The sequence below is a fragment of the Pollachius pollachius genome, assembly GCF_949987615.1.
Source record: "Pollachius pollachius genome assembly, chromosome: 3".
Classification (NCBI taxonomy): domain Eukaryota; kingdom Metazoa; phylum Chordata; class Actinopteri; order Gadiformes; family Gadidae; genus Pollachius; species Pollachius pollachius.
Window position 1 is genome coordinate 45,166,487 of NC_136936.1, and position 26,472 is coordinate 45,192,958.

General features: G+C 43.7%; 1 protein-coding gene across 1 annotated transcript; it reads right to left on the reverse strand.

The window, feature by feature from the left end:
- Window positions 1-619: 619 nt before the first annotated feature.
- pla1a (phospholipase A1 member A) lies at window positions 620-8,984 on the reverse strand (the record flags this gene model as incomplete). The annotated part of the gene is made up of 11 exons (XM_079733834.1): window positions 620-710; window positions 1,077-1,232; window positions 2,607-2,712; window positions 2,873-2,962; window positions 3,496-3,669; window positions 4,041-4,133; window positions 4,411-4,512; window positions 6,873-6,981; window positions 7,470-7,647; window positions 8,314-8,533; window positions 8,921-8,984. The coding sequence occupies 11 exons, from the start codon at window positions 8,982-8,984 to the stop codon at window positions 620-622; spliced, it is 1,383 nt and encodes a 460-aa protein (XP_079589960.1).
- Window positions 8,985-26,472: the final 17,488 nt, after the last annotated feature.

The window sequence follows — 26,472 nt, forward strand, 5'->3', positions numbered from 1 at the left end:
TGTTTAACCCTGTGTGTGTGTTCACTCTGTCGTGTTGTGTTGCTTCTCTTCATTGAACTCAAAGCTGTTTAGATGATATGTCTCAGTAATAGGACTGGATATAGCTATGGCAGTGTTGGTCTTGAGAACAGGAAGCATAGATGGGCATTTGTTTGCATTTTTCAGAGCTGCTTTTTTAATGTTTTAAACATACACTCAAGATGTAATGACATTCACAACCTGAACACAGAGCAGGACTGACATTCCAATTTGTAAATACACGAATAAATAGAAAATCATGCAACAGAACTGACCCATAGGTCTGTTAAGGTATTTCTATATTTAACTACACAACAGCATCGACATTGAAAGTGGTATCAATGAGCATTAAAGTGAGCTAATATTTATACTGTGTTATATTTCAGATGTGTGTATGCTTCTAGTTCAGCGGGCTGCGTGTGGTTGTAATGCTGGTGTTTGTGATTGTAATGCTGGTGTTTGTGTGAGTTTTAGTGCAGGAATGTGTGGTGATAGTGAATATGTGTGTTCAGGTGTGTGTGTTGTTATTCAGGTGTGTGTGGTAGTTACAGTGCAGATCATTTGTGGCTGGTTTCTGCTACTCAAGTGAGTAACTGCTCCGTCAGTAGTCATCACACACCTGCACGTAGTCATGTGACCACGGCGTTCCTCGTCGCACATCGATGTTGTTCACACACATAGCCTCCTCTGGCCTAGAGGGGAACAACACGTAGCTATGACTCGTTAGACACTAGCTAGTCAGCTACTGGCTAGTTAGCTACCAGCCGTAGTACTTTGTGGAACATATGAAGCAATGGCATCAACAGTGAAAGACAACTTGAAACAAATATCTTGCTTCCTTCAAGTGACAGACAGCGGGAGCAAGAGTGAGAGCATGTTTTATCTAAATACATAAAGAAAGATAAATGTACAGCAACTGAAAAGAAGAAAATAAAGAAACATTTGTGGACCTCAATGTTTCTTTATTTTCTTATCTTATGCGTCTATCCATCCAGCTATCTCATTCATCCATCTATATATTGATATGGACATGTCTGTCTATATACTATGTTGTGTACCTGGCAGCAGGTATGGGGGTGACGCAGACGCTCTCTACATGGACGTCTCCCTGGCGGTAGAAGCGGAGGCCAGTGCTCCTCAGCTGGATGGAGTCCACCTTGCACAGAGGTGAAGGAAGTACCAGGACCCTTCTGTACACCACACTCTCTGTATCACTGTAACGCACACGCACCCACACCCACACACAGTTAAAGACATAAAGCTACAATGTCACACTACACTCTTATGAGCATAGTATTAGTTTGAATAACTACATGTTTACATCATAACGTGAAAGAAAACTGTCCACTCAATGCTTTTTCTGAAACACTTCCATTGCATTAACATTTAAGCACCAACAGCGACGCTTCAGAGCCAGTCAGCCAATCATGTAGCAGCCAAACAGCCAGCCAACCAATCAGGAGTGGGACACTACGCTTCTATATCTGTGGTCTGCCAGTCTCTGATCTATATTGGGATTATTCACACGGTCGGGTTTTTCCTCTCACACATCCCCTCCCCATTCCTGATTAATCCAGTTTCGTAGCATCGCAGCTCTCTGACACTAGCCAGGACAGTCTGGCTTGGTTTCAATTGCGAACATGCTTCCAAAATAGGGGGCAAATATAGGTAATATGGCAGTGAAGGACTATTTCAATTCAATGGGGCGCACAGGAAACATCATAACTAAGTACTTAGATTTGGAAAAAAATCAAGGAAGCCTCAGATGCTTCCTTGGTTGGTGTTGGTCTATAGGATATCACACTAGTGACTTTGACGTCACTCCAAACATTTCCTTTTTTCCATAGTCACCTGGTTAGGCTGTCGTGAAGCACACACAAATTTGACATCTAACGAGGAAGCTTCCTAAAGAGGTATCAAGGTTATAGGAAGACTTCTAAGCTAGTTTAAGGCACAGCTTCTGTTTCGAGGTGGGGCAGCACAGCCTATAGTATAGAATAAGACCAAAACAAAAAGCCTCCAGTTCCTCGAGTTACTGACGATACATGCATGTTGATGGAGATGAATTTAGAAGCTCTCAGTGAAGCCTGCAGTTTGTTGAGAGTGCTTTAATGTCTAACCCTCCTCACCTCTCAGTCCCTGTTCTTGCCTCTTCAATTGTTTGATATTTAAGTTTGAATGTGACTTTTTATTGATAGTTGTTTTGACTTTTATCAGTTTTTTTGTCATATGATGTAATGTGTCTAGAAAAGGTCCATAATGAATTGGAATGATGATTTTTTTTATTGAAGGCTGGGCTGTATTTCTGTTCAGGCTTTGTAGCCATAACCTTTGATTGACGTTACCTCATAAACCAAAGCAGCCAGTAACAGGTAAGGCAAGTTATCGCATGTGTTTAACAATAGAAGTCATTTGAGTCCATGTTTTATCCAACGTTGTAAACGTTTTGAATTAACATCGAGATTTGGACCAGGATCATATCATGGCAACTACCGACATTATTATGTGAAAAAATAAAGATTGCTTAAGGGCTTGGTTTTCCTTCACGCTGGAACAGTATGGAGCAGGTTGTGAGTGGGGGGACCTACAGTATGAACCTGTGGTTGGTAGCCAGGCTGTCTGTCGTCAGTGTGACCTCCAGCTCACCACTCTTCTCCATCCTCTTCACTCTGACCTCCAGGAGAACGTGGTAGGCTGAGGAACCAACAAACACTTGACCTTCAGAACTCAACTTGAAATGCAGATCTTTACATAACATGTTACATAGCTGTGCCGGAATGTATGCTACATATTATCACACACACACACACACACACACACACACACACACACACACACACACACACTGACTCACCACAGTATGGAGGTTCGGAGGTCGTGAGCAGGAAGAATTTCTGTTCTTTAGGAAGAGGAGCCGCTGTCACGCCACTGTTCTTTAATAACCCTGGAACACACACCAATGCACACGCACACACACACACACACACACACACACACACACACACGCACGCACACGCACACACACACACACACACGGCTCTTATGTACATTAAGTGGTTCTCTGTATCGGCTTTAGACACATTATCAGGCTGATAGCAGCCGCCAAAAATACACCCTCAATCCCCCATAGAGCCTAGCTGCAATGGAGCCTATAGATACAAAGCGTGTGTGTTTGTTAGTGTGTGTTTGTGTGTCTGTGTGTGTGATGGTAACCATAAAAAAGGAAAAATGCTTTTTCCTACATTTAATCAATTTATTCAATAACAGAGTCTAAATGTACTCGATGATAATTGAGTGATGATAATGAAGATTGCGACACTCAAAAACATTTTACAAGGATTTAAGTGAGTAAAAAATATATATGTATCACTATAAAGGCATTTGAAACCTTTCAAATGCATACACACTAAGGAAAAGGGACAGAGAGTCAGACGTTGTTTTAATATATAGCTGTTGCAGTGGTTGCTTATAGGCTACCTATCGTTGGACAGGGCCCGTTGCAGGACAGACAGCGGCCCTGCAGGAAGTCTTCATAATTGGAGCACGGGATCCCCGTCAGCGGACAGGAGCCGTTCAGAGCACTGATGTAGACATACAGCGCCCTCATGTGGTCGCAGATCACATAGCCATATACTGGGAAGTACACCAAAACTGACAAGACAGACAAAAACACAATAATGGAGCTAAAGACAATTTAATTTGATAATCAGATTTTTTTGATTTGATTTTATTTGAAAAGATTTAATTAAGTAGTAGTTGTCACAACCATAATATGTCAAATATCACAGCAGCTCCAAAAACTAGAAATTTGGTGCCATAGTGTTATTTTACACTTTACATTGTTTTCTGTAAAAAAAGAAAAGTTCTTTGCTGAAATATTCATTTTCCAAGACACTTTAGTGTAGTAGTTTTGCACACACCCCAGATCCCGTGGAGTTTTAGCATATATTATATATACTGTAGTTTCAGCAGTTTTCTGAGCCGTTGGGTGGGTTGTTCTCTCACCTATGGCCTGAACTCACCTGAAGCGAAATTAGAGCGTGTGCATCCAGCCTGGTCCATCCCCCCATTCAGGAAGAAGTCAACATGGCCGACCGGAATGGAGATTCCAAAGTCTGGTGAGGAAATAAGCAACTGTCACTCTCACACAACATAACCCAGGAGTACCGACCACCCAACATGCACCCTTCTCACTAGGTGTATTCATTTCAGTGTCACCTGACCTGTACTGATTCCTCAGTCTGTTCACCTGTGTTCTTCTCAATGTCAGGTGACCCCAAATGTGTTCCCGACCCACAGGTTGGGCAACATCGCGTTAGGGTGTGGCTGTGTATCTAAATGTGTTTGTGTGTATGTGTACTGTGTGTGTGTGTGTGTGTGTGTGTTCCTCACAGTCTGAGTCCGTGTGGATGGCCTCCACAAACAGAGCATCGCTGGGGTCCAGACGGTCGAATAAGTTTGCTTTCTTGAACATCGGACCAGCGGGATCCAGTCCTGGACAGGAAAGAAACACGGCTGAATTTCTGATTCAGACGATTCATTTATATTGGGTTAAAAATGTCAGATCTTGCCCTTCATTGACTGAAGATAAGTTAACAATAGTGAAATTAGAGTAGCCAAGTGATGGTTTTTGGAGGTGGGTGGTTTTTTGGGACTCAAAGTGTGTGTGTGTGTGTGTGTGTGTGTGTGTGTGTGTGTGTGTGTGTGTGTGTGTAGATGATTAGTGCTGGTCTGAGACAACAACTTCACAGACGCCAAGCTGTATGAAAGTGTCTTTGTTCTCACACACACAAGTAGGCAGGCAGGCAGGCACACACACAGTAAGAAATGGCTGGATGTGACTTCTTCGACAGTTGCCTGTGGCCAATTAACTACAATGATTCACATCTGTGCATATATTCAGTATAGCAGCAGTACCTTGTGTATTAATTATTTATTATTATTTATTTATTTAAAAAACTATTCCAAGAATATAATTGAAACATTGGACATTTGAATAGTGTATGGCGCAAATTACGCCCTCAAAGGCTCAGTAGAACAAGACAGCATTATTAAACGTCACTTGCTGGTTTCATAAACTACTAGTATGTAAAATGATGTTGACTCGTTCTAGTATGATCCATACGCTCCTTCTGGTTTGGTTCCTTCTTACCCGACTCTCTAAGACTCAATTACAAAGGCCTCTCACACGTGAACTCTGGATGAACTCTGGAGTGTCAGGAGGCATGCCGATTGAGGAGCCAGCTTTTTTAATCAGTTTGTCCATTGTCTTTTGGATCTCAACAGTAATACTGTTACCCCAGCACACAGCAGCATAAGAAAATGACACTGGCCAAGATGGAATTGTTAAACAATGTTCAAAGATGTTGACTAACCTACAAAGACTTCAGTTTCCTCAGGAAAAACCATCTGGTTTGAGCCCTTTTTAAAACTGCATTTGTATTCTCTTTCCAGTCCAAGTCCTTATCTACAAGGACACTCATGTATTTAGAGGAGTAAAAAAGCTTGTTTCCTTTTAATAAAAACTGGATAAGCTTTCTCCTTTTTCTCCCTAAAATCAATCACCAACTATTTGGTTTGACTTATGTTCAGATTAAGGAAGATGTTCTCATATCAACACTTTCAATGTCATCCATATAAGTCTGGTTATTACCTCCCCAAAGGTGGCCTAGAAATGACAGAGTCATCAGATGATTTTTGGAGAAGACAAGATGACTGCAGCTGTGTCATAAGAAAATACAAAAAGATAATAAAACTTGTCCCTGGGGGGGGGGGGGGCTGTTCTTTTCAGGAGGATGTTGAAGGACTTTCATTCACTTTGACATATTGAGGCTGGGAGATGAGGTCATCCGTCACCCAAGCAATGGCGGAAACTATGACGATAACAATTTATAATTTTTGGACACTTCATGAGCGCCCGCAAAATCAATGGACACGAGAACGAGCAGCACTGCGAGTCAACTTCAAGTGACTCTTACTTGTATGTATAGCAATGAATCATCAACGCCAAGCTCTTATCTACACCCTCACGGCCCCCCACTGTAACCACCCCACTGGGGGCTCCACAGTCAGTGATGAGATTCAGACCGTTCCCCACAGCCCAGCTGTTGTTAGCGTGGAGCTTCTCCTTAAACCTTTCTCTAAAGTCCCATTAACCCTGCCTAATTACCCATTTAAAATCCTTCTGTGCGGCTTAATCTTATTTTTATAAGCTTAAAGCTGCCTTCTTTCTATTAATGGCTGGTTTCATTTCCTTTGTCATCCATGGTTTGTTATTAGAATTTTTTTTTAAATGCACAGTTTTTCCATTTTTGTTCGGACAATGACCTCCATTGTCCACATAAAAATGTATAGATTTGTTACTTTGTCTGCTATAATCTCCACACTTTTTCTCGGGCAAAATATTATGCAATCTGTGCAGCCAAAGCACCCCTTTAACTTTTCACAGTCATCGTGGGACCATACTCAAACTGCATTGCGAATGAACAGCTGGGGTATCATTATGAATTAGTCACACCCAGTTATAGTCTGGTTGCCCCAAGAGCGGTAGAGCAAGAGAAACATAACTCATTAATATTGGTGTTAAACCAGTCAGTGGTTATATTGTTCTAGTTGGGCAAATGACAAATTACTTACGAGAGGGAAAAAGCTGATCAGCCTGCCTTTAGGGCTAAAACGGTTAAGGCTGCAGAAAATCCACAATAATCGAATCGTATTCGACCCAAGCTACGCTCTCTCAGAGATAAGTGGCAAACAGGAACAGATTAAAATGTTTTGTTATTATGTTTTTCATTATCCACAGCTTCCAACTTCAACCAGGAAATCTGACTGTTGTTTCAAGTCATTCTTCTCACCTGTAATCCGTCCGATCTTGCCCTCGAAGATGGTTCCAATGAACCCTGCGACGTGCGCCCCAAGACTCACCCCGATCAGGTGGTAGGACTCCAGTTTACAGCCCTGGTCCTGCTGGAAGACAGAACGCTACCATATCTGTCTGCAACACTATAGGCCTTGTCTATAGTTTACATCAGTGTTTAGACGTCAAACCAGAATTGTTTTCCTTTGAAATAGTATTGGGGCATTTTTTGGGGGACTATTTTAACAAGGGTGTGCCGTAGAAAGAGAGAGAGGTATACACCGAATACATTATAACGTTGAATGGCGTTGTTATTTTAACTTGTGACCAGGTTGTGACTCTGTGCTCAACATAATGGTCCGCATCATCAAATTTAAATTTATTCTAAAACTTTTATTTAAAGTTTATGCAAATGAGCGGTCATAATAAAAAAACTGTTACAGTGATTTTCTGCTCTCCGATTACAGTTATAATTCTCTGTATCTGTATTCATACCGGCCTATTTTACCTGGTTACTTAGACCTCACCCATAGGGCCCTGGTTGGCCTCACACACCTGGCTAGGTGAGGGTGAACCACCAGGGGTCCTCTCTCACCTGCAGCTTGTTGATGAGAATAGAGATCTGCACTGCCACCTCCTTGTAGATCTCCACCACCAGGTTGTAGGCGAAGGAGGCGCCATACACCCAGTCCACCACCAGGACGTTAGAGTCCTCCGCTCGCAACAAGGCCCTGGCTAGCTCCTCCACCCAGGACGGCCTACTGCCCACCACCCTGGGGTGGAAGGGCGGCAGAGACACGCCAGCATGTTGACCATTGTGCCTGACATGATTGCCTAGGTGGCCTAATATGCTGCAACACTTTTAGTTTTACTTGTGTGGACTGCTGCTCTGGTGTTCAATTTTAGAAAGCGCTTTGTTTGAATGTAAGTTCTATTTCCAGAATTTCCCTATTAGTAAGACACGCAGTAAACCGTCTCTGATATATATTATTCACAATAAAACAAATACATTATGTTCAGTCCATTTTTTTGGTTTGTGCAGCACTGTACAGCTATTTTTAGGCTACTTCCAATGTCTTTTGTATGCCTTGTTTTTCTTGAGCCTCTCTTGAATAAAACCCTCTCAAGATGAACACCCGAGTGATTCGAGAACTTTCATAATTGTTGTTGTTGTGATTCAAATGAACAGTCCCTGCTAGTTTTTCCCCATAAAATGTGTCCTTTGTGCAATCATATAAACCTATATATATATATATATATATATATAGGGTGTATATATAGGATAATTTTTATCCCCACCGAGGATAAAAATAATTCAGCAGAGGGTAGGACGTGTAAACCAGAGGGGGGGATAATCCCCACCATCCCCACCGGCAAATCGCACCCTGTATATATATATATGTATCCTTTTTCTCCTCCACCCCCCTCCACCCAGCCACCTGTATCCGTGGACGATGATCTTGGTGGTCCGGGAGCAGTTGAAGGGCGGTTGCTGGCTGCGGTTGACAGGGTCCTCTGGGCTGAAGAGTCTGGGACAGTCTGGGTTGGCCCGGGTCAGGAGGAGGTACTGGACCTGGAGCTGGTGCCTCTGCCGGTACTCCAGGAACGTGGTGTTGTTAAGGTAAGCGCATTCGTCGTCTCGCCTCTCTATCTCGACACCTGAACGTCACGGCAACACAACTTTATCAACGTTGCAAACCACAGCCCCCTTTCACTGTGAGTGGCGATGTCAAACAATGGTCCCTCGTCGATGTTTATCCACATGATTGTTCCTAATGCGTTTTGATCGCAGTCACTGATTGATGCATCAGCGCTGGTACACACAATGGTTCCTTATCGCTGTAAACATCAATGTTGACCAATGCAACCTACTTTATCGCCGTGAGACTCACTAAACGGTACCTGATCAATCTACATTGATCATTTTAGAATCATTAATAACATGTTGACTACAGAACAATTCTGGTTTCCGCGTTGGTGTTGGTGTCTGGTGGGTGGAGATGAAACCGACCATTGGGTTAAAGAAAGGAGTGAGGGCACACTTACCCAGAACCACCGCCACCAAGACCATCGCCATGCTCAGGTGAACGGGGGTTAGTACCCTGGCCATCGTAGAACTGTGGACGGCCATATGATCGGAGAGTACTTCATTAATCCCAGACGGGGAATTCCCAGCAGAAAGTACCGGACAGCGGTAGAAACTAAAAAGGATCCAAGAAAAACAAACCAACTAACAAAAAAGAGTAAACGTTAGTAAATAGGAGGTCAATAGGTAATTATGTGGTAGTTCAGTGGCTCCTAAATTTGCTCCATACCTCCAGTCTGGTGAAGGTTAGGGGTAGACAGCCTCAACCCTGGCTGGGTAAGACGCTATATCTCACCTCTGTAGGGCAATGGTCTGTCCCACTAGCATCCAGCAGGCATAACGCAGGTGGCTGAGGTCAAGTCATGACGCAGATGAAAGCAGAACCCATTCGTTATAGTAGCGGTTGTTCACTAGAATAACATCCGTTTGTAGCAGCAGTTTAATCAGCCGCCTTGTAAAATGACAAAGAATCACTTAAGACATGCCCCCTGGGGTTCACGCTGAGGCTGTCAGTGTGGTTTAGAATCTAGTTCACAGGGAGCCTTTGTGTGTGTGTTCGTGTGTGTGCGTGTGCGTGTGCGTGTGCGTGTGTGTGAGTGTGAGTGTGAGTGTGAGTGTGAGTGTGTGTGTGTGTGTGTGTGTGTGTGTGTGTGTGTGTGTGTGTGTGTGCTTGTGAGGGTCCATGACCTCATTGGTGCTGAATGGCTGTTTGTTTTGAAGGCTGGACCTTGGCCTCACTGTTCAATACTTTTCTGTGTGTGTGTATGTGTGTGTTTGTGCATGTTGTAGCACATTCCCAAAAAAGATCTAGCTTATATAGAACTAGGGGAAGGAACTGGTGTAGCGGAGTGAAAATTGCATTAGGCAATGTCATAAGAGTAGCAGTTGCAACCCCTTTTCTTATGGAAAGCTGTTGGGGACAAATAGTATTTATATTACCTCTTACACAAAACAATCCAGGTTGACATCAAAACATTTTGTTGTTTGTTGTTGTTTGTACATGAATGAAGTTCATTTCGGTCCTGGGAGGATTTCACAGTTGTAAATGTTATTTTATATGCTGTCTATACATCTGTGTTGAAAAGCCAAGTTCCTTCAGATTGGTCTGCCTAAAACGTCTCGCGGGACAAAATATGCAAGCTCCCAACCATTACATTATCATACCACCGAATTACATTATCATAATTATTCATATTTATGCATAATATTTTAGGAAAAGGGATACAAAGTGCATGGTTGATTCTGCCTTTGGTTTTTGAATGTGTGTGATAACAGCTTTGAATGAAATGTCAATTTAATGACCTAAAAATAAATCGAAAAGCATCATGAGATTTGAAAATGTGTAAAATAATCTTAATGCGTGGTGAGATTTGTGAATGTATACAGTAATCTGTGGGCCTCTAATTGAGTGCACTGCCTGAGGCAGTGCTGTTTGTGAACTTTTCAGCCATGGTATAGGCATTTACAGATTAGTTTTCACATTTGCAGATCTATTTTTCATTTTATGTTGAGTTTTACAAGTTCCATTGGCAGATTCCTGTACACACAAATCAAGCTTTTTTTTTTAAAGTACGCTGTAAGAGATTATCATACAAATGTGCAAGTCCCACTACTTACACCAGGAATTAGAATCATTCTGCAACAATAATAGCCCGATTTACAACATTGCCTGGTTATAATATCTGTATGCTAGCTAAGCACACTAGTTAAGAATATGACCATAACGTTGTGCTTATCTTACTTGTATCACCGTAACTAATATAAGCAAGGAGGTTTGAGCTGAGAGAACCTTCACTCGTGAAAAATGCTATGAGCGCAATTAATCTGCAATATGCAAGATCGCCAGATCCCCCCGCTCCGCCAATTCACTTTTCATTTTGGAAAGGAGAACAGTGCCCTCTGGTGGAGGACCCTGTTGACCCCAGGGTCCTCCACCAGACCCTGCATACCCCCCACAATGGGGGGTATGCACAATGGGTTTATGTTGTTTGTGTATGTAGGCCTATAGCTATAGACTAGATGGTATATGTTATAGACTAGATGTTGTTTTCTACCAAGAGCGAGTAACTCGTTTTTTTTAATATTTCCCCTAAAAAGGATAAATGGCCAAATTGTGTTAATCTTTCGAATCCAATTATTTATCACTTAATTATTTTTAAAAAAATAAAAATAAAACGTACATCATTCCAGCAACCACTTACACACCTGACGCTAATCTAACATGGGGGACGAAGAGGAGGGTTCTCTCTCTCTGATGGCCTCTCAGCTGTTTCTGGTATTTTTGCATGAAACTGTCAAAATGCTCAATTACAATTGAAATTAAAAATATAATCCGTGAAATTGAGTCTCTAGGTGAACAATTGTGAACTAGACTAGCGGAGATATCGTGGCCAACAAACTAGCCTCAACCTATCTTTGTAAATAGATGTCTATGTGAATAAAAACACATACAGTCCCTGACAAAAGACAAGTTGACCTTAAGTGCCCCTCAAATATATGTCTAATCAATTTTTTTTTTACAAGAAATGGTTAATTTCAACCCCAACAGCTTTTGAAATAATGTTTTGGTGCCAAACGAAACTGCTGAAAAGCATTCTAACGTTCACAGCTTGGTAAAGCCCACTGAGTCAGTTTTTGCAAAAACAAAAGTCTTGTCGCCTTGTCATATGATGCACCCAATCCTAGATTACAGCCTCACCTGTGATCAATAATTGATCAATCAATTAGTGGGTGTGTATAAAAAGAACCCCAGCACACCAGACCTTCATATCAACTGCAACTTGACCTCTGACAACATGCCTAAGATTCACCCTGAGACCAAAGCGTTGATTATCAAGACGCTGAAGACCAGATCCACTGCTGAGGCAGCTGACACCTTCGATGTGTCTCAGCGTCAAGTACAAAGAATAAGAAAAAGATTTGCAGCCCCTTTTCCACTGCAGCAGAGCTCCACCAGGCCTGGTCAACTCAAGTCCCCGTGTCAACCAGAACAGTTTGTAGAAGTCTGTCTCGAAATGGCCTCCATGGTCGAATCAGTGCCCAGAAACCAGCACTAAACAAAAGGCAATTAAAAAAACGTATGGCATTTGTCAAGGCCCACAGCCTGCTAAAAGGATGGACGCTGGAAATGTGGCAGAAGGTGGATTTCTCAGATGAATCTTTGGTTGAATAACATCATAGCCGCCGCAAATATTGCAGGAGACCTACTGGAGCCCGCATGGATCCGAGATTCACCCAGAAAACAGTTAAGTTTGGTGGCGGAAAAATCATGGTCTGGCGTTACATCCAATATGGGGGTGTGCGAGCAAGGGCGTCAGTTTGTTTTTAGAAGTGGTGGGGACAATAACCATAAGCTTGAGTTTGGTTTGAAAAGTGGTGGGTACCCTTATGTAAGCTATTCATCCATTCAACGCTGCATTAAAATATGCTCTGCAGTGTATTGTCAGGTGTTGAAAAACCAGTTTGTGTGTTGGCTTGTTTTGCAAAACGACGTTGGAAACACCAGGGTATTGGCGCTCGGGATTTCGGATATGTAATACTAATACACACAGGACAAAGAAAAGTGTTGGCAATTTAACACTTATCTTGACATCAACAAAGTTTACCAGACAATCAATTGCAGACTGTAAAGGGGGTAGGCTACGAAATGAAACGAGGTACTACTGAGCATCAGCCTTTTGAAGAAGAGCAAGGGTTGCTGGTCGCATAATGTTATGCTGCATTAAAAAATTAAAAAAACAAGCACCCAGAGGAGAATTGCATGATCTGCCAAATCCTGACCACCAGTAAACACTCGCGAAGGACCAATTCACACTTCACTCGTTACATCATGAGCAAATTGCCCGCAAATAAAATCCCCTAGAGTTTAGATAATCACACAGCAGGTTATACGATATTTATGTCAGGATAGGCCTGAGCCTACCACTGGCTCCAAGTCCAACGTCAAATATTTCAATCAGACAAAACAACTCTAACCACATTGGCATAGCAATCGAACCGTGTGTAGCTGCTACTAGCTGCAATCTATATCTTGAGCACCAACCAGAATCAGATGATCACAATCGCTTAGGACCGTGGCGTGGGTAATCTAGCCAGGTCATCACGAGCAAACAAAACCAGCAGCAAAGTTTACGTAAACCAATTTCTTACCTTATGTGGCCCTCCACATGCAGGCTAGTTGATGTATCCATATTCCACGTTATCCAGTGTCACAAACATGCTTTTTACAGGAAGCAAAAGGACCGCCTATTTTCTGAATAAAAATTTCAATTTTGGCTGGCTGTCTTGAAACTTCTTTATTATAACGCTGTGTGTACAGACAGCCTACGTAGCCGCCTGCCCCCTCCCCCTCGCGATGATATAAAAACAACAAACATTCGCTATTATAAGGCTATTCAAGTGGATCCATAATGTCTAAGAGAAAAGCGGGAAGCGATATAAGATCCTTTTTCAGCAAGCAAAAATGCGCTGTAAGTTTAGAGAAATCTACAAATCAACTTGTTTTACGATGTTTGATATTAACTCGGTTAACTGCTAGTTCTCATCTACTGCTAACGTTAACGGTCAGCTAGCAGTTACACTGCAGTTAGCTACATACCGGCTTTAGCTAGTCTATGCTTTGCCTACTACAAATTTGACTTCCACTTTTATTGGTTGAGTCACGTGGAATACCTTTTGTACAGTAGCGATTGTTTCTAGTGTTCCTGTTAAATATATATCTCAAGTTAATTCCATGATATTGCGTTAGCCTTCGCAAGTACTAGAAGTCATAAAAGCTAGCCTTCCAAGTTCACGTTCTCTCATTTCACAATGTTCGATCTGTATGCGCCACCATGGGAATGCACACTCATGTCATTTTACAACGCCATGTTTCTACAGTGGCTGACAGTCGACAAATCAAACGACTAGATACCAAATTGCGTTTTTCACACGTTTGAAATCTGCGGATTTACCACTAGATGTCCCTATACGATTATCCATACTATTCATAAGAAAAAACAGAATATACCCTAAAACTATGCAAAAAACAAGTACGATTTACCCCAAATCTATGCTAAAACGTTAAATAAAAACAAAAACACAAGTGCCAATAAATGTTTGTTTTATTTATGAACCATCTGTCATCAGGAAAAGGAACCAAGTGCAACAGAACAAAACAAAGAAGTGCAGGGACCGGGAGCTGTGGAGGTGAGGGTCACATAAGGAAAACTTGAACATTCAGAAACTATAACATGAAACATTACTAACAAAGTTTAACATTTTCATAAGGAACCGGAACTGAGTGGAACAGAACTAAACAAAGAAGCTCAGGAACAGGGGGTTGAGAATGTAGAGGTGCAGCAGGTGAGGTTTCTAAAAAAAAAATATGCTATTGCACAATTTAAAACATACACTATAGTGAAGTGGGCAGGGCTACAACTACAACAAATATTAAGTGCAATTATGAACAAAAAACATAAATAAAACATTTCAGGGAACTATTTAAAGAAATACTACCAAATTATCATCCATGTCACTGACTACATTACAGGAGGAGGTGCCTCAGCAGGAGGGACAACAGGATAACCCTTCCCAAACAGAGGAAGAGCTCAATACCCCTGAGGATATTTTAGTTTCCCCATACCAACCAGATGCACAGCTTATTGAGCCACAAACTCTGCCCAACCGCACTCTCCGATTCCAGGAGAGCTGGTTCAAAGACTACCCCTGGCTACATTACAGTTCTGAAATTAAAGGAGTTTTGTGTTTTCTACTGTGTAAAGGCCTTTAAACATAATATTCCAACAATGGCCAGAAATACAGAACAAACCTTCATTTCCTTGGGGTTCAGGAACTGGAAGAAGGGTAGGGGGGCGTTCGACAAGCACACCAACAGTAAGGCACACATTGTTGCTGTAAACAAACACACACATACACACAACTCTGTCAGGATGCAACTTTGCAGCATCTCAGAAAAATCACAAGAAGCAGCCAGGTCAGCACTGGTAAAGATTGTGAGTTCACTGAGGTACCTTGCTAGACAGGGATTAGCTCTCAGAGGCCATGACAATGATGAGGGAAACTTCAAGCAGCATCTGGAGGAGAAGGCTGAGAGTGACCCAAAACTGGCAAGCTGGTTGCTGAGAAACCATGCCTACACAAGTCCTGAGTGTCAGAATGAGATACTGCAGTTAATGAGCAACGCTATTATCAGGCAAATAGCTAAAAACATCCATGCTTTACCTGTACTGCAGTTCTCCTTGATAATGGACGGAACACAGGATATATCTGGCACGGAACAGATTTCAATTTGCCTCCGGTATGTGGATGCTGACCTTGAGCCAAGGGAGGACTTTGTTGGTCTGTACGAGGCCTCTTCAACGACCGGTGAGCACCTTTTTAGAATTGCCTCTGATGTGCTGCTCCGTCTAAACCTGCCGTTCTCTGGTCTTCGTGGGCAGACCTACGATGGCGCAGCCAACATGTCGGGGCACTTGTCAGGGACACAAGCTCTGATCCGGAGACAGCAACCATTGGCCAACTTTGTCCACTGTGGCCCACACTGTGTAAACCTTGTCACACAGGCTACGTGCAAATCCACACCGGTGATAAGGGATGCCCTGCATTGGATCCATGAGCTGGGATGCTTACTTGCCCAGTCTGGAAAATGCAAGACCACTTTCAAAGACATTGCCATGTCCACCACAGGCTCCTTCACCTCCATCAAGCCTCTGTGTGCCACCAGATGGACTGTGCGTGCTCCAGCCATCAGAGCAGTCCTCAGCCAGTACAACGCCATCTTGAGTGCGCTGGAGGAGATGGCCTCCGCTGCAAAGGTCAACGACAACACTGCCTCTAGAGCACATGGTGTTCTTCAGAAGCTGGAAGCTGGAAACACCGTTCTTGGCCTTCTCCTGGGTCAAGAAGTCATCACAAGGTTGGAGGGGCTGAACTCAAGTCTGCAGGCAAGAGGGAAGACCATCAGTGGAATGCTGAAAGCCGTTGAATATGTTAGGCAGGGCTTTCTCTCTTTGAGGGCCGATGCTGCGTTCAAGGCCATCTATGACAAAGCTGTGGATTTTGCCGCAGACTTGGATCTCCAGCAAATACAGTTACCTCATGTCCGAATGCCATCCAGGAAACATGGTGGTCCTGCCAAGCATCATACTCCTGCGACACCAGAGGAGTATTTCCGGGTCCAGTTTTTCAGTGCCATTGACATGGCGACCACCCAGCTTCATGAGCGTTTTGATCAGGTGAGCCTGGGAAATCTGGTCAAGCTGGAGGAGCTGCTGATTACCGGAAACAAAAATATGGTGGTGAGCTTGTACCCAGAACTGGACCTACAGGCACTACAAATTCAATTGGCCATGTTTAAAGCAAATAACACCTACACTTCATGCAAAGAAGCTGTCCAAATTCTCAGAGGCATGCCACCAGAGGTCAGAGGGCTCTTCTCACAGGTGGAGACTCTGGTGAGACTGCTACTCGTGGTCCCAGTTTCATCCTGTGAGGCAGAAAGGAGCTTCAGTGCTCTGCGACGGCTGAAGAATTGGCTGAGGACAACAATGACCCAGTTGAGGCTCAACAGCACTGCAGTCTGCCATATCCACAGGGATACACTGAAGGCCTTGGACAAAAGGGAAATAGCGACAGCTTTCATTGGCACATCTGAGAGGCGGGTGCATGTTTTTGGCCAATTTTAACTCTCCAACCTACACACACACACACACACACACACACACACACACACACACACACACACACACACACACACACACACACACACACACGGCCCAAGTTCAGTGCTGCCACATTCTTAATTTTGGATTACAATACTCTTGGTAATGTTGTAATGTAGTAGGCTAATCAAACAGTTCAGTGTGGTTCAGAATAATTAATAAATAATCCATAATCCATTTCAAATACTTGTTTTCCTGATTCTTTACAATTCATAAAATAGTTAACCCGTCTTTGGTCATCAGTCAACAAACAACTAAGCTAAGGTTAGCATTTCGCTAAGCATTACTTTTCCTCCCGAGATCCCGCTAATGTTGTTATAAAGTAAAGGGAAACAACAAGATACCTATTCTTCCTCCACCTCTCTCGCTTCTCTGCTTGGTGTCGGGTATAGTTTGCCTCCCTCGCTCTGGTAACGTCACGTAGGCCTACCTCACGTGGAAAAAAAATAAACAAAGCTCAGAATACTGATTCAAGCTTCGAATACTATTTTTCCGAACGAGTATTCGAATAATTCGGGCCAGCCCTAAAACTGATAGCAGCTAATATTATTCACTTTCGCTCACTCCAAATTTGTTAACACTGTAACCGCAAACAATTAGCTACAACGTGGTCTTGCCTAGCTAGCATATGCTCGGAGGAAACATTATAAACGAACTATTAGGAATAGTTACCTTGTACATTTTTGAGGAGTCGACTTTCTTGACGCTTGTCGTCTTCAATGCTGCTGCGAAGTGTGTGGAAAGCGTCTGTAAAACAACTATTAGGCTGCCTTCCAACTGCCAAGTGTAGTTGTAGGCCTGCTGGAATGACTAACCACAGGAGCTCGCGCGGCGCGGCACTGAATGAGAGATACTGATGATCAGAATCCCGCCCCCTCATTTGCTCCACTCACAGCCAGCTGTTGTGCATGCTGTGACTTGTGAGGATGTCTTCGTGCGCGCCTATCGCATGATTTAGACTCGACGATTTCGGTTGAGTATGTGGGGAGATTTTTTTTTTTTTTTTTTCGGTCGCAAAAGTGACAAAATTCGTATTTTAGAAAGTGGGGGGGACATGGGGATTACGGGGACCCCCCCGTAATCGACGCCTATGTGTGCGAGAGATTTGCAGGGTGGAAGGCAATATCAATAGCCTAAAATATCAAGAAGTATTAGCTACCTCTTACATTCCCAACCATAAAAGGGGTCAAGTTTTGCAGCAGGATGGTGCTCCATTGCATACTTCCGTCTCTACATCAAAGTTCCTCAAGGCGAAGAAGATCAAACTTAATTTGGGAGGGTTTTAGATTTCATATGAGCCATTTCTAAAACCAATGGATTAATTAAGTTAGGTCATAAGCTGTTGTTTCTACAAAATTGATAAGTGACAAGACTTTTGTCAGGGACTGTATACGAACGAAAGAAAATGATGGATAAACCCTTAAATCAATGAAAAACGACATGTTGCTGGTGACAATTTAAAGGAAAATTATTATTCGAGGTCAGACATACACTGTACAGGAATTACATTTATCTGCTGCTTCCGCAATGTGCAAAATCTTTTTTTGCACGTTGCAAGAATTTTTTTTTTCCGATTTTTTTACATTTTTTAATTTTTTAAATTTTTTTTGACGTATGTGAGGTATGAAGGCGGGTTCTAGTGCATAATTAAATAGTTACTAAAATTACACTGGCTTGAGCCCTTCTTAAATAACCTGTATTATAATGCCGTACATCGAGGAAAACCTGATCAAGTCAGCTAAGATCATTTACATCAGGATTTCTTATTCGACTGGATAACCTTTATAAAAACAAAGTGTATGATTGTCTAGTATTTCGTGTCATTAGACCTCTCTTAAGTCGACTTGCTATAGCCCATAGTGATCTTAATGAAATGATGATGTAAAGTAAAACAAAGTAGGAATCTATAGGATAATAGAGAGGTAGTGACTTACTTAATAATGTAATGACGGTTAACCTGCATGTATTACTGTTGCTGTTGTTATCTGACCACTAAGGGGCAGTAGAAGTTTACAAAATCAGTGTCATGCGCTCGAACATTAAGTTATAGAACTCAGAATAGGCCTGCATCAAATATTTCATACTGTTGTTGTCATGATAAATAGATTTCTCCATAATTTTAAGCATTTAGATATTCCCTGTATGCCAGTCCCCAAGAAGCAGCTGATCCACCATTAACATTAGCATTAGTGACGGTAATAAATAATGGTGATGGTGTTGGGGGGGGGGGGGGAAATACAGTGATGGAGGGTCTGGGGGATCAGGGGTCTGTTTATTGCTTCCCATGTATGTCATGTCCGCCTGACATTTTGTATTTATCCCTTCCACTTGCCATCTTTCTTACTCACATGTCTCTCTCTTTCTCTCTTTCTCTTTCTCTCACTCACTCTCATTTTCGTTCTCGCTCTCTCTCTTTCTATCCCTCATATCCTGTCTCTCTCTCTCTCTCTCTCTCTCTCTCTCTCTCTCTCTCTCTCTCTCTCTCTCTCTCTCTCTCTCTCTCTCACTTGTCCCGTCCTCTCTCCCTATCTCTCTCTCTTTCTAGGTTTCTCTCGCTTGTTCCATCCTTTCTCTCTCTCTCTCTCTCTCTCTCTCTCTCTCTCTCTCTCTCTCTCTCTCTCTCTGTCTCTCTCTCGCGTCTGGCACAGGCGGACCTCCGCAAACTGCTGCATAAGGGTTGACCTGCGTTCCAGGTCCTATCAAAGCCTGTACCACCGTAAGATGTGTGTGTGTGTGTGTGTGTGTGCGTGCGGCGGGGCCGAGTGTAGTGTGGCTGTGTGTTGGAAGCACCTGGCGTTGCGGTCCATGACTGGGCCTGGAGGGCTTCGTGCTCCTCATCCATGCGAAGAGGGCGACCTCTGACCCCGTGGACAGAGAGAGTGTTTGTCATCTGCCTCCACCTCTGCGATGACACCCCTGTAGATGAGGGGCGGGGCCTGGAGTGCAGCTGCGCTGCTCTCCAGGCCCCGCCCCTCATCTACAGTACGAGGTCTGTCGGGTCTCCCTGCTGATGACCAGATGTACATTGAGTGATGACAGAGGCAGAGGCCCTCGGCCTGCTGCGTTCATCAGAGACGTTCGTCCCCAGTGCTTTATATCATTATTTATTTGATTGGGGTTGGGAAACAACTATGTGCCACTCCTTATCCACGGCCGACCGTTATGTATTCCATCGCAGAGCAGTTTATTGACGTCTGAACGTAATCCGGACGGGGGAACAGTCAAGAGGATAGCCAATGAGTGTTATTTTGAATTTCGTCCAACCTCAATAGAGAACCAAAGCTGGCCAATCGATCGGGTTAACTCTATTTGATTCTAAAGTTGGACTCATTTGAACATCTGGTTAATAAGTCTGAGCAGGAGCATCCACAGGCTCCGCCCTTGTGTTCTGCTGCATAATTGGTTTCAGTGTGACGATGGCTGACGAAGCCTTCGCCATTTTCTTTCAAAACTTTGCCGGAATTAATCAAATTAACTCAGTGACCTTGCATGCAGAAGTTTGGCTACGGGAGATAAGCCAACACATAAAAAAGAGGATGAATCACTCGGGTAAGGCCTGTCTTCCCTGTCCCATCTACAACGACGGGAACTTGTATTTCATTGTAGCTTTCCGGTACACCAAAAACGTCATCATTTCCACAGGTTGACCGACCCTATCACCATTAGGTGATGGGCTACAAGAAATGTGTGGCACCTGTGACCTTTCCTCTTCCTCTGCGCTTCCTGTTGCCCAAGGCCAGCTTGGCCGTCTGCCTCAGCCTCCTCCGCTCCCTCTTGGAGGCGAGGCAGATGGAGGTCGGGCATTCCCTGGCTCTCCGCGACCTGGCGGCACTCCTCCCCTATAAACCTTTCAGGTACAGTCCTAGTGGTGAAACCTGATTAGGATTGAGCCTCCGGCTGGAGTTTATGTAAAATGGAAATAGAAAGGGCACTCATTTGTATTTTTGACAGGGGCCTGCTGGCTGGCCACAGTATGGGCTCTGGGACAACGAAGCGATGAAGGGCCGTGGGTTTGCTGAGTGCAAGCAGGCCCGGCTGGATGTGGGCATGTAGCCCAGCACCGCCAAGCGAAGGGCTGACTGTGTGTGTGTGTATGTGTGTCTGTGTGTATCTGTAAGTGTATTCACACGGACACATGGTGGAAAAGGCTACTAAAACTAAGGTGAACCAGTGAAGAGAGGTCAACTATGATATTACACCTCTGCTACCTTTGCGTAACGGCAGTAAAGATGTGGTCGCGTAGTAATACAAAACCAATTTTAAATGGAGAGTGATTCCCACCGCGAGTCAATGGAGCCGGAGAGAGGTATGGTTGGAAGTCAGAGAGCCAACATGTTTAATAGCCAAGAACACCCCAAGCCATTTACACCAACAGTGCCTAGTGTTGTTCTTATTGGACGTCCAACCAAAATCAACGACGGTTTTTCCTCTGCTCCAACGTAACGTCTGTCGAGCGGCATTCAGGCGCTTTGCTTTGGTTTCATATAATTCGGTTGTCGTCCAAAAGCACATGAGACCAGGTAACAGAGAGGTTGCTTTGTCAGAAACCGCCTGCACAGTCATTTTGGTCGCACCTTTCTTTATCTTCACATTTTTGCTGTGAACAACGAGGAGGGAGTTTGCCTGTGCGGAAGGTGCTGTGCTTGTTTGTTTACTTCTTTCTCAGCCTCACAACCGATTTTTTTGTAAAGTACAATTGTGTTGGTTTTGAATTAATAGGAGGAGGGATTCTGAAAACCAGAATCGCAACAGTACCGCTCTGTGAATTGTCCTAATGGGCCTTCATACAGCAGTGATTACCTATGATGCTGAATGTAAGCATCTGTGATCCACTAGGCAGACACCATGTGTGTATATGTATATCAATGCATATATCAGATTACATTTTTTTTACTTCCTATAGGTCAAGACTGAAAAAATACCCTAATCTTAAAAACACATCTAAGTTGACTTTCACAGGCATGCATGTGCACAAACACATACTGTATACACACGCACACGCACACGCACACAGACACACAAACACACACACATCATGCTCCCATATAAAGGCAGATAGCGTCACAGTGAACCATCATTTGTGCTGCTAGTGGCCACATATCTCAGAACAGCGATTAGTTCCAGCAGTGTAAGAGTGGAGCATTCGAACCAGATGATCCCCAAAGAGCTGTATGGCATGTGGATCCTCACTCCAGCGATGACACACAAACACACGCACGCATGCACGCACGCACGCACGCACGCACGCACGCACGCACGCACGCACGCACGCACGCACACACACACATAGGCATACACAAACAGGCTGGGTTGACTTGAGTAAATTGATGGCCTAAGGGTCAGGGTCTATCCTTGTGGCCTGTTTATGGGGCTGCATGGACACCCTTGGTTAGTTTCAGATTATTCTTAAACCTCCCCTACCTCTATCCCTCCCTGTAATGAAGATAGCATGTCAGGAATCAGCCTCTAGACAGACACGTCACACTATGGAGAACATCTCGCCCCAGTGCCCCATTACTGGCTGGGAAACATTACTACGAGTGACGTGGCAACAATGGTCCCCCATATGACCATGTGGATGATGGTTCAATATCTGTTTGTGGGAATACCCCTGGGCAAAATACTCCAGAACTTTTTTTAATTTTCTGCCCCAGCGGTCCACTAGCTGTGCAGGAGCATGACTAAACTAATCTCTTTTCAGAATGCTTTTTGACATGTGGTGATATGTGGTAGCGTACACATGAGTGTTGTACACATTACAACATGGCAGCTTCAGCACGTTTCTGAGAAACGTTGTGGATGCAAAAGAGTAGAGAAAAGTTTCAGGTACTTGGCATGACGTTAATGCTGCTTGTTGTCTTTGAATCATCGCACACCTCTGCCTGCATTGTCCGGGCAGTGGTTCACTGACCGTCGGAACAATACGTGCTATGAAAACCAAACGTCTCCTTCTCCTTCTCCTTTGACACTGAGCCACCAGACTCTTCAGAAATGCGCCGTGCGAAGTCCTAGTGGTTCATTGAGGGCATTTCTCTAAAAGTCACCTGGGATTCAACCAAATAAAATAAAATGTTGGCTCATTCACCCGGCCCTCCCTGAACCAGAGACGGTGCAACCCCTGTCCAATCTGTTCCTGAGGTGAAACCCTAGACGTTGACGCTGTCTCTCTCCGCTTCCCCGTGCGCCGCCAGTAATGGCCGTCCGTCCGTCTGTCCACCAAGGAGACCAGGAGCATCTGTAAAGACTTTAGGAGGACCCTGACTGGTGACCTTCTCCGAACCCCGCTGGACCGGTAAGAGGCACACACACACACACACACACACACACACACACACACACACACACACACACACACACACACACACACACACACACACACACACACACACACACACACACACACAGTCAAGTGTGTGCCACCCACACTATGATGGATTTTGGAACTTGACTTAAGGAAGGTCTTTCTGAATGGACTTTCAGACGTGACTTGAGGAAGTCTGCGTGGAGTTTGCCACACATCCTCCTGTGTTTCCCCTGGTGTTGCTGTGTCCCCCGTCTCTAAAATAAATGCATGTTGGGCTTCAGTCCTCATGAGGCTCTTAATAGTGAAGATGGCCAGCTGTATAGTTCACATTTACCCATGGATATAAAGTATTAAAAGAACTGAACAGAGCTGTCAAAGGGTCATCTCTTTAATATAATTCTATTAAAGCCAGCTCAGTGGGATTACAGACAGTGGGGTGAATAAAAGCTGCTAAGTCTCCACGACTCAGTTAGTTTTGGGGCAGGGGTATCAAACTTCCAGCTACAAGCAATTGAACATGAACGAATGTTCTGAAGATGTTATACATTATCGATTTCTGATGGAATATGTAATGTATTTTAGCTCATGAAATTATTTGATAGGTTCTAAGTATATATATATATATATATATATATATATATATATATATATATACGTATATATATTTCAATAAATACATAGTACATCATAAAACAACATGCATAGATTCTTCCGGGCTGTCCTTGAGAGAAGACAAAATGGACAGGGGCCTCCCAGACAGTTTATGGTTTGTGTGTGTGTGTGTGTGGGGGGGGGGGGGGGTAAAGCCGTAAGTTCGAGGTAAAGCCGTAAGTTGACAACAGAGGCAGATAGGGAGTCGGGATGGGGATGGGGGGAGATGACGGGGAGCAGGAGGAGAGGAGGAGGCAGATAGGGCCCCTCTTTGATCTTCTCTCTGTCCCTGGGGTCTGTGTCTTTAGCATGGGCCGCTGATTTAGCGTCCACCGACACACAGAGGGTTAACCAGAAACAGGTGATCGGGACACACACACAGGTATGCAGTGTACACATTACACATGCCATACACACCACTTGCACACACACACACACACACACACACACACACACACACACACACACACACACACACACACACACACACACACACACACACACACACACACACACACACAGACAAACACACCATGACAAGACATGACAGGGAAAGGAAGAAAGAATGATTTATGTTTGTGTGTGTGTGTGTGTGTGTGTGTGTGGGTGTTTGTCTGTGTGTCTGTGTGTGTGCTTTGAGCGTGTGAATGCTACAGTAAAAACAGCATACATATTTTCTTTATTTATTCAGTATTTTTTTTTATTCTCTAATATTTCCTGTGTCACCGGTTTCCAGCTGCTGTCTCCTTCTGACAGCCGCTGACTCTTAGTCTCTACTCCATCACTTTGCCTTTCCTCACCAACTCAAACCTGTAGAAGAAGAGTGAATCTCTGCCCTGGCTACTGTACCTTAGCACGCTATGCCGATGAACTCCTGTTTGCATGATCAATGGAAAGAATCGGTTTCCAATTTTGAATCGCAGATTGGATAGATTAGACTATGCATTGTTGTATTCCTTGTCGCTGCAGAAAATAAGTGTGCCACAACAACCTACACTTATAAACAAGCTCTTGTCTTGCTTCTACTAGGGCAAGCAACATCAACCATACTGTTGATCCATCTAGCACCATTATATCTTTATTGATTTGCAGAATGTGTAGAGATGGAAGTGGAAATTATGAACTTTCAAAGCATAGCCTGGAGTGGATATCCTATTTCCCTCCAGTTCAATTGGGGCTGTGATACCATGGTACACAACGCTGATGAGGACGTGTTTTGCGATGGGTCCATCCCTGCCGATCCCGGCAACAACCTAGAAACAGCAGTCACTGCATTCTAAAGAGTGAGAGATGCACTTTTACACGCTCCGAAACATAAGTCTGATTCATAATAAATATAATAACAAATGCAGACCACAGCTGATTAACGATCATCTGTGTTTTCTTGGTTTTGTTGTTCATGTTTTGGTGGTTTTGTGGGAGGCCATGTGTCCTTTTATGCTATGAAGTAAACAGGATTTTAACTACCTCCCATGGTCGCAGTGGGCTTATGAAGATAAGCTCATGAGCCACATGTATGTTCTTATCTCGGCCGGCGACTCCGTTTGTAAACAAGGTGAACTTAACATTTAAATCCACTAAATATCTGCGTCTGTCAATGTTTTGGTTAACGCTGGGGTCTTTGCCACTTTCACAGCTGTTACCATAAACTCGTTTTGAAAGGTCGACTTGATCTGCCGGCTCGTTTCACTGATATTTATTGTGTGTGTAGTGAACTGATTTGAGAATTTATGCAGAAGTCTGTGGGTTTTGCTGAAAGATTTAACAGCATCTAAGGGCGTAAACATAAGAATGTTCACAGATCCTGGCCTTGTAAATGAAGCAAAAGATGTGGAGTCACAATTTTATGTTATGTTAAAATTTGGAAAGTAAATTTATTGAACTTATATTCTTTTTTGGATTTCAACCACACCAGGAAAAGGACTTTAAATGAAATACCCATTGAACATATCATTAAAAGAAGAATGTGTGTATGGTGTGTTTACGAGTGTGTGTGTCTGTGTGTGTATGTGTGTATGTGTGTACATACACTTGCAAGTATGTGTGTGTGGCTGTGTGTGTGTCCCCGTGCTTACTTAAACTAATTGGCGTAAAAAACCACAGAGGCTGTAAAAGATATGAGCATTTTTTAAATAGAGCCATGTTTCAGCTGCGGGCTGAACAACAGCCCCCACAACATACGTTATGATTACAGGAGTATTAGGCTGTATCCCGCAGCTTGACACCAGACATCGGCCTTCCATAAAGCAACTCCATGTCTGCATGTAAACCGTTTTCGAAACGTAGGCCCCACAAAGCCTTGTGTGTGTCACAATCAAGTGCTTTCCATACAGCCAGCAGACATGCACACGCATACCTTGCTAATCCATTTTGAGTACAGCTGGAAACATCTGGGAAAAAGTAAAGACACATTAAAAAGGAGAATAAAAAGGGGGATTTACTCGAAGGAGAGAGTGCCCCGAAAAAAGAAAGAAAAAGCGAGCAAAGAAAGTGGACTTGGCTCCCGCGTTCCACCAGCACTTCCACCCTCCACCGTCGCTCAGGAACAGCAGTTGGTCCAGAGCTCCTTCGAGATACGGAGTCTGGCTGGGCGTTGAAGGCGGTGATAACCGTAAGTAGGCCTACACGACCGGCCACGCGCACATCCAATGAAAGGCTTCAACGGCGAAATAGGATCATCGGCGATCGAGGAGATCTGGGTTTTAGATGTTGAGCCGGTTCTTCGCCTTTCAGAAGTTAAAGAGGTGGGGGAAAATCACACACACACACACACACACACACACACACACACACACACACACACACACACACACACACACACACACACACACACACA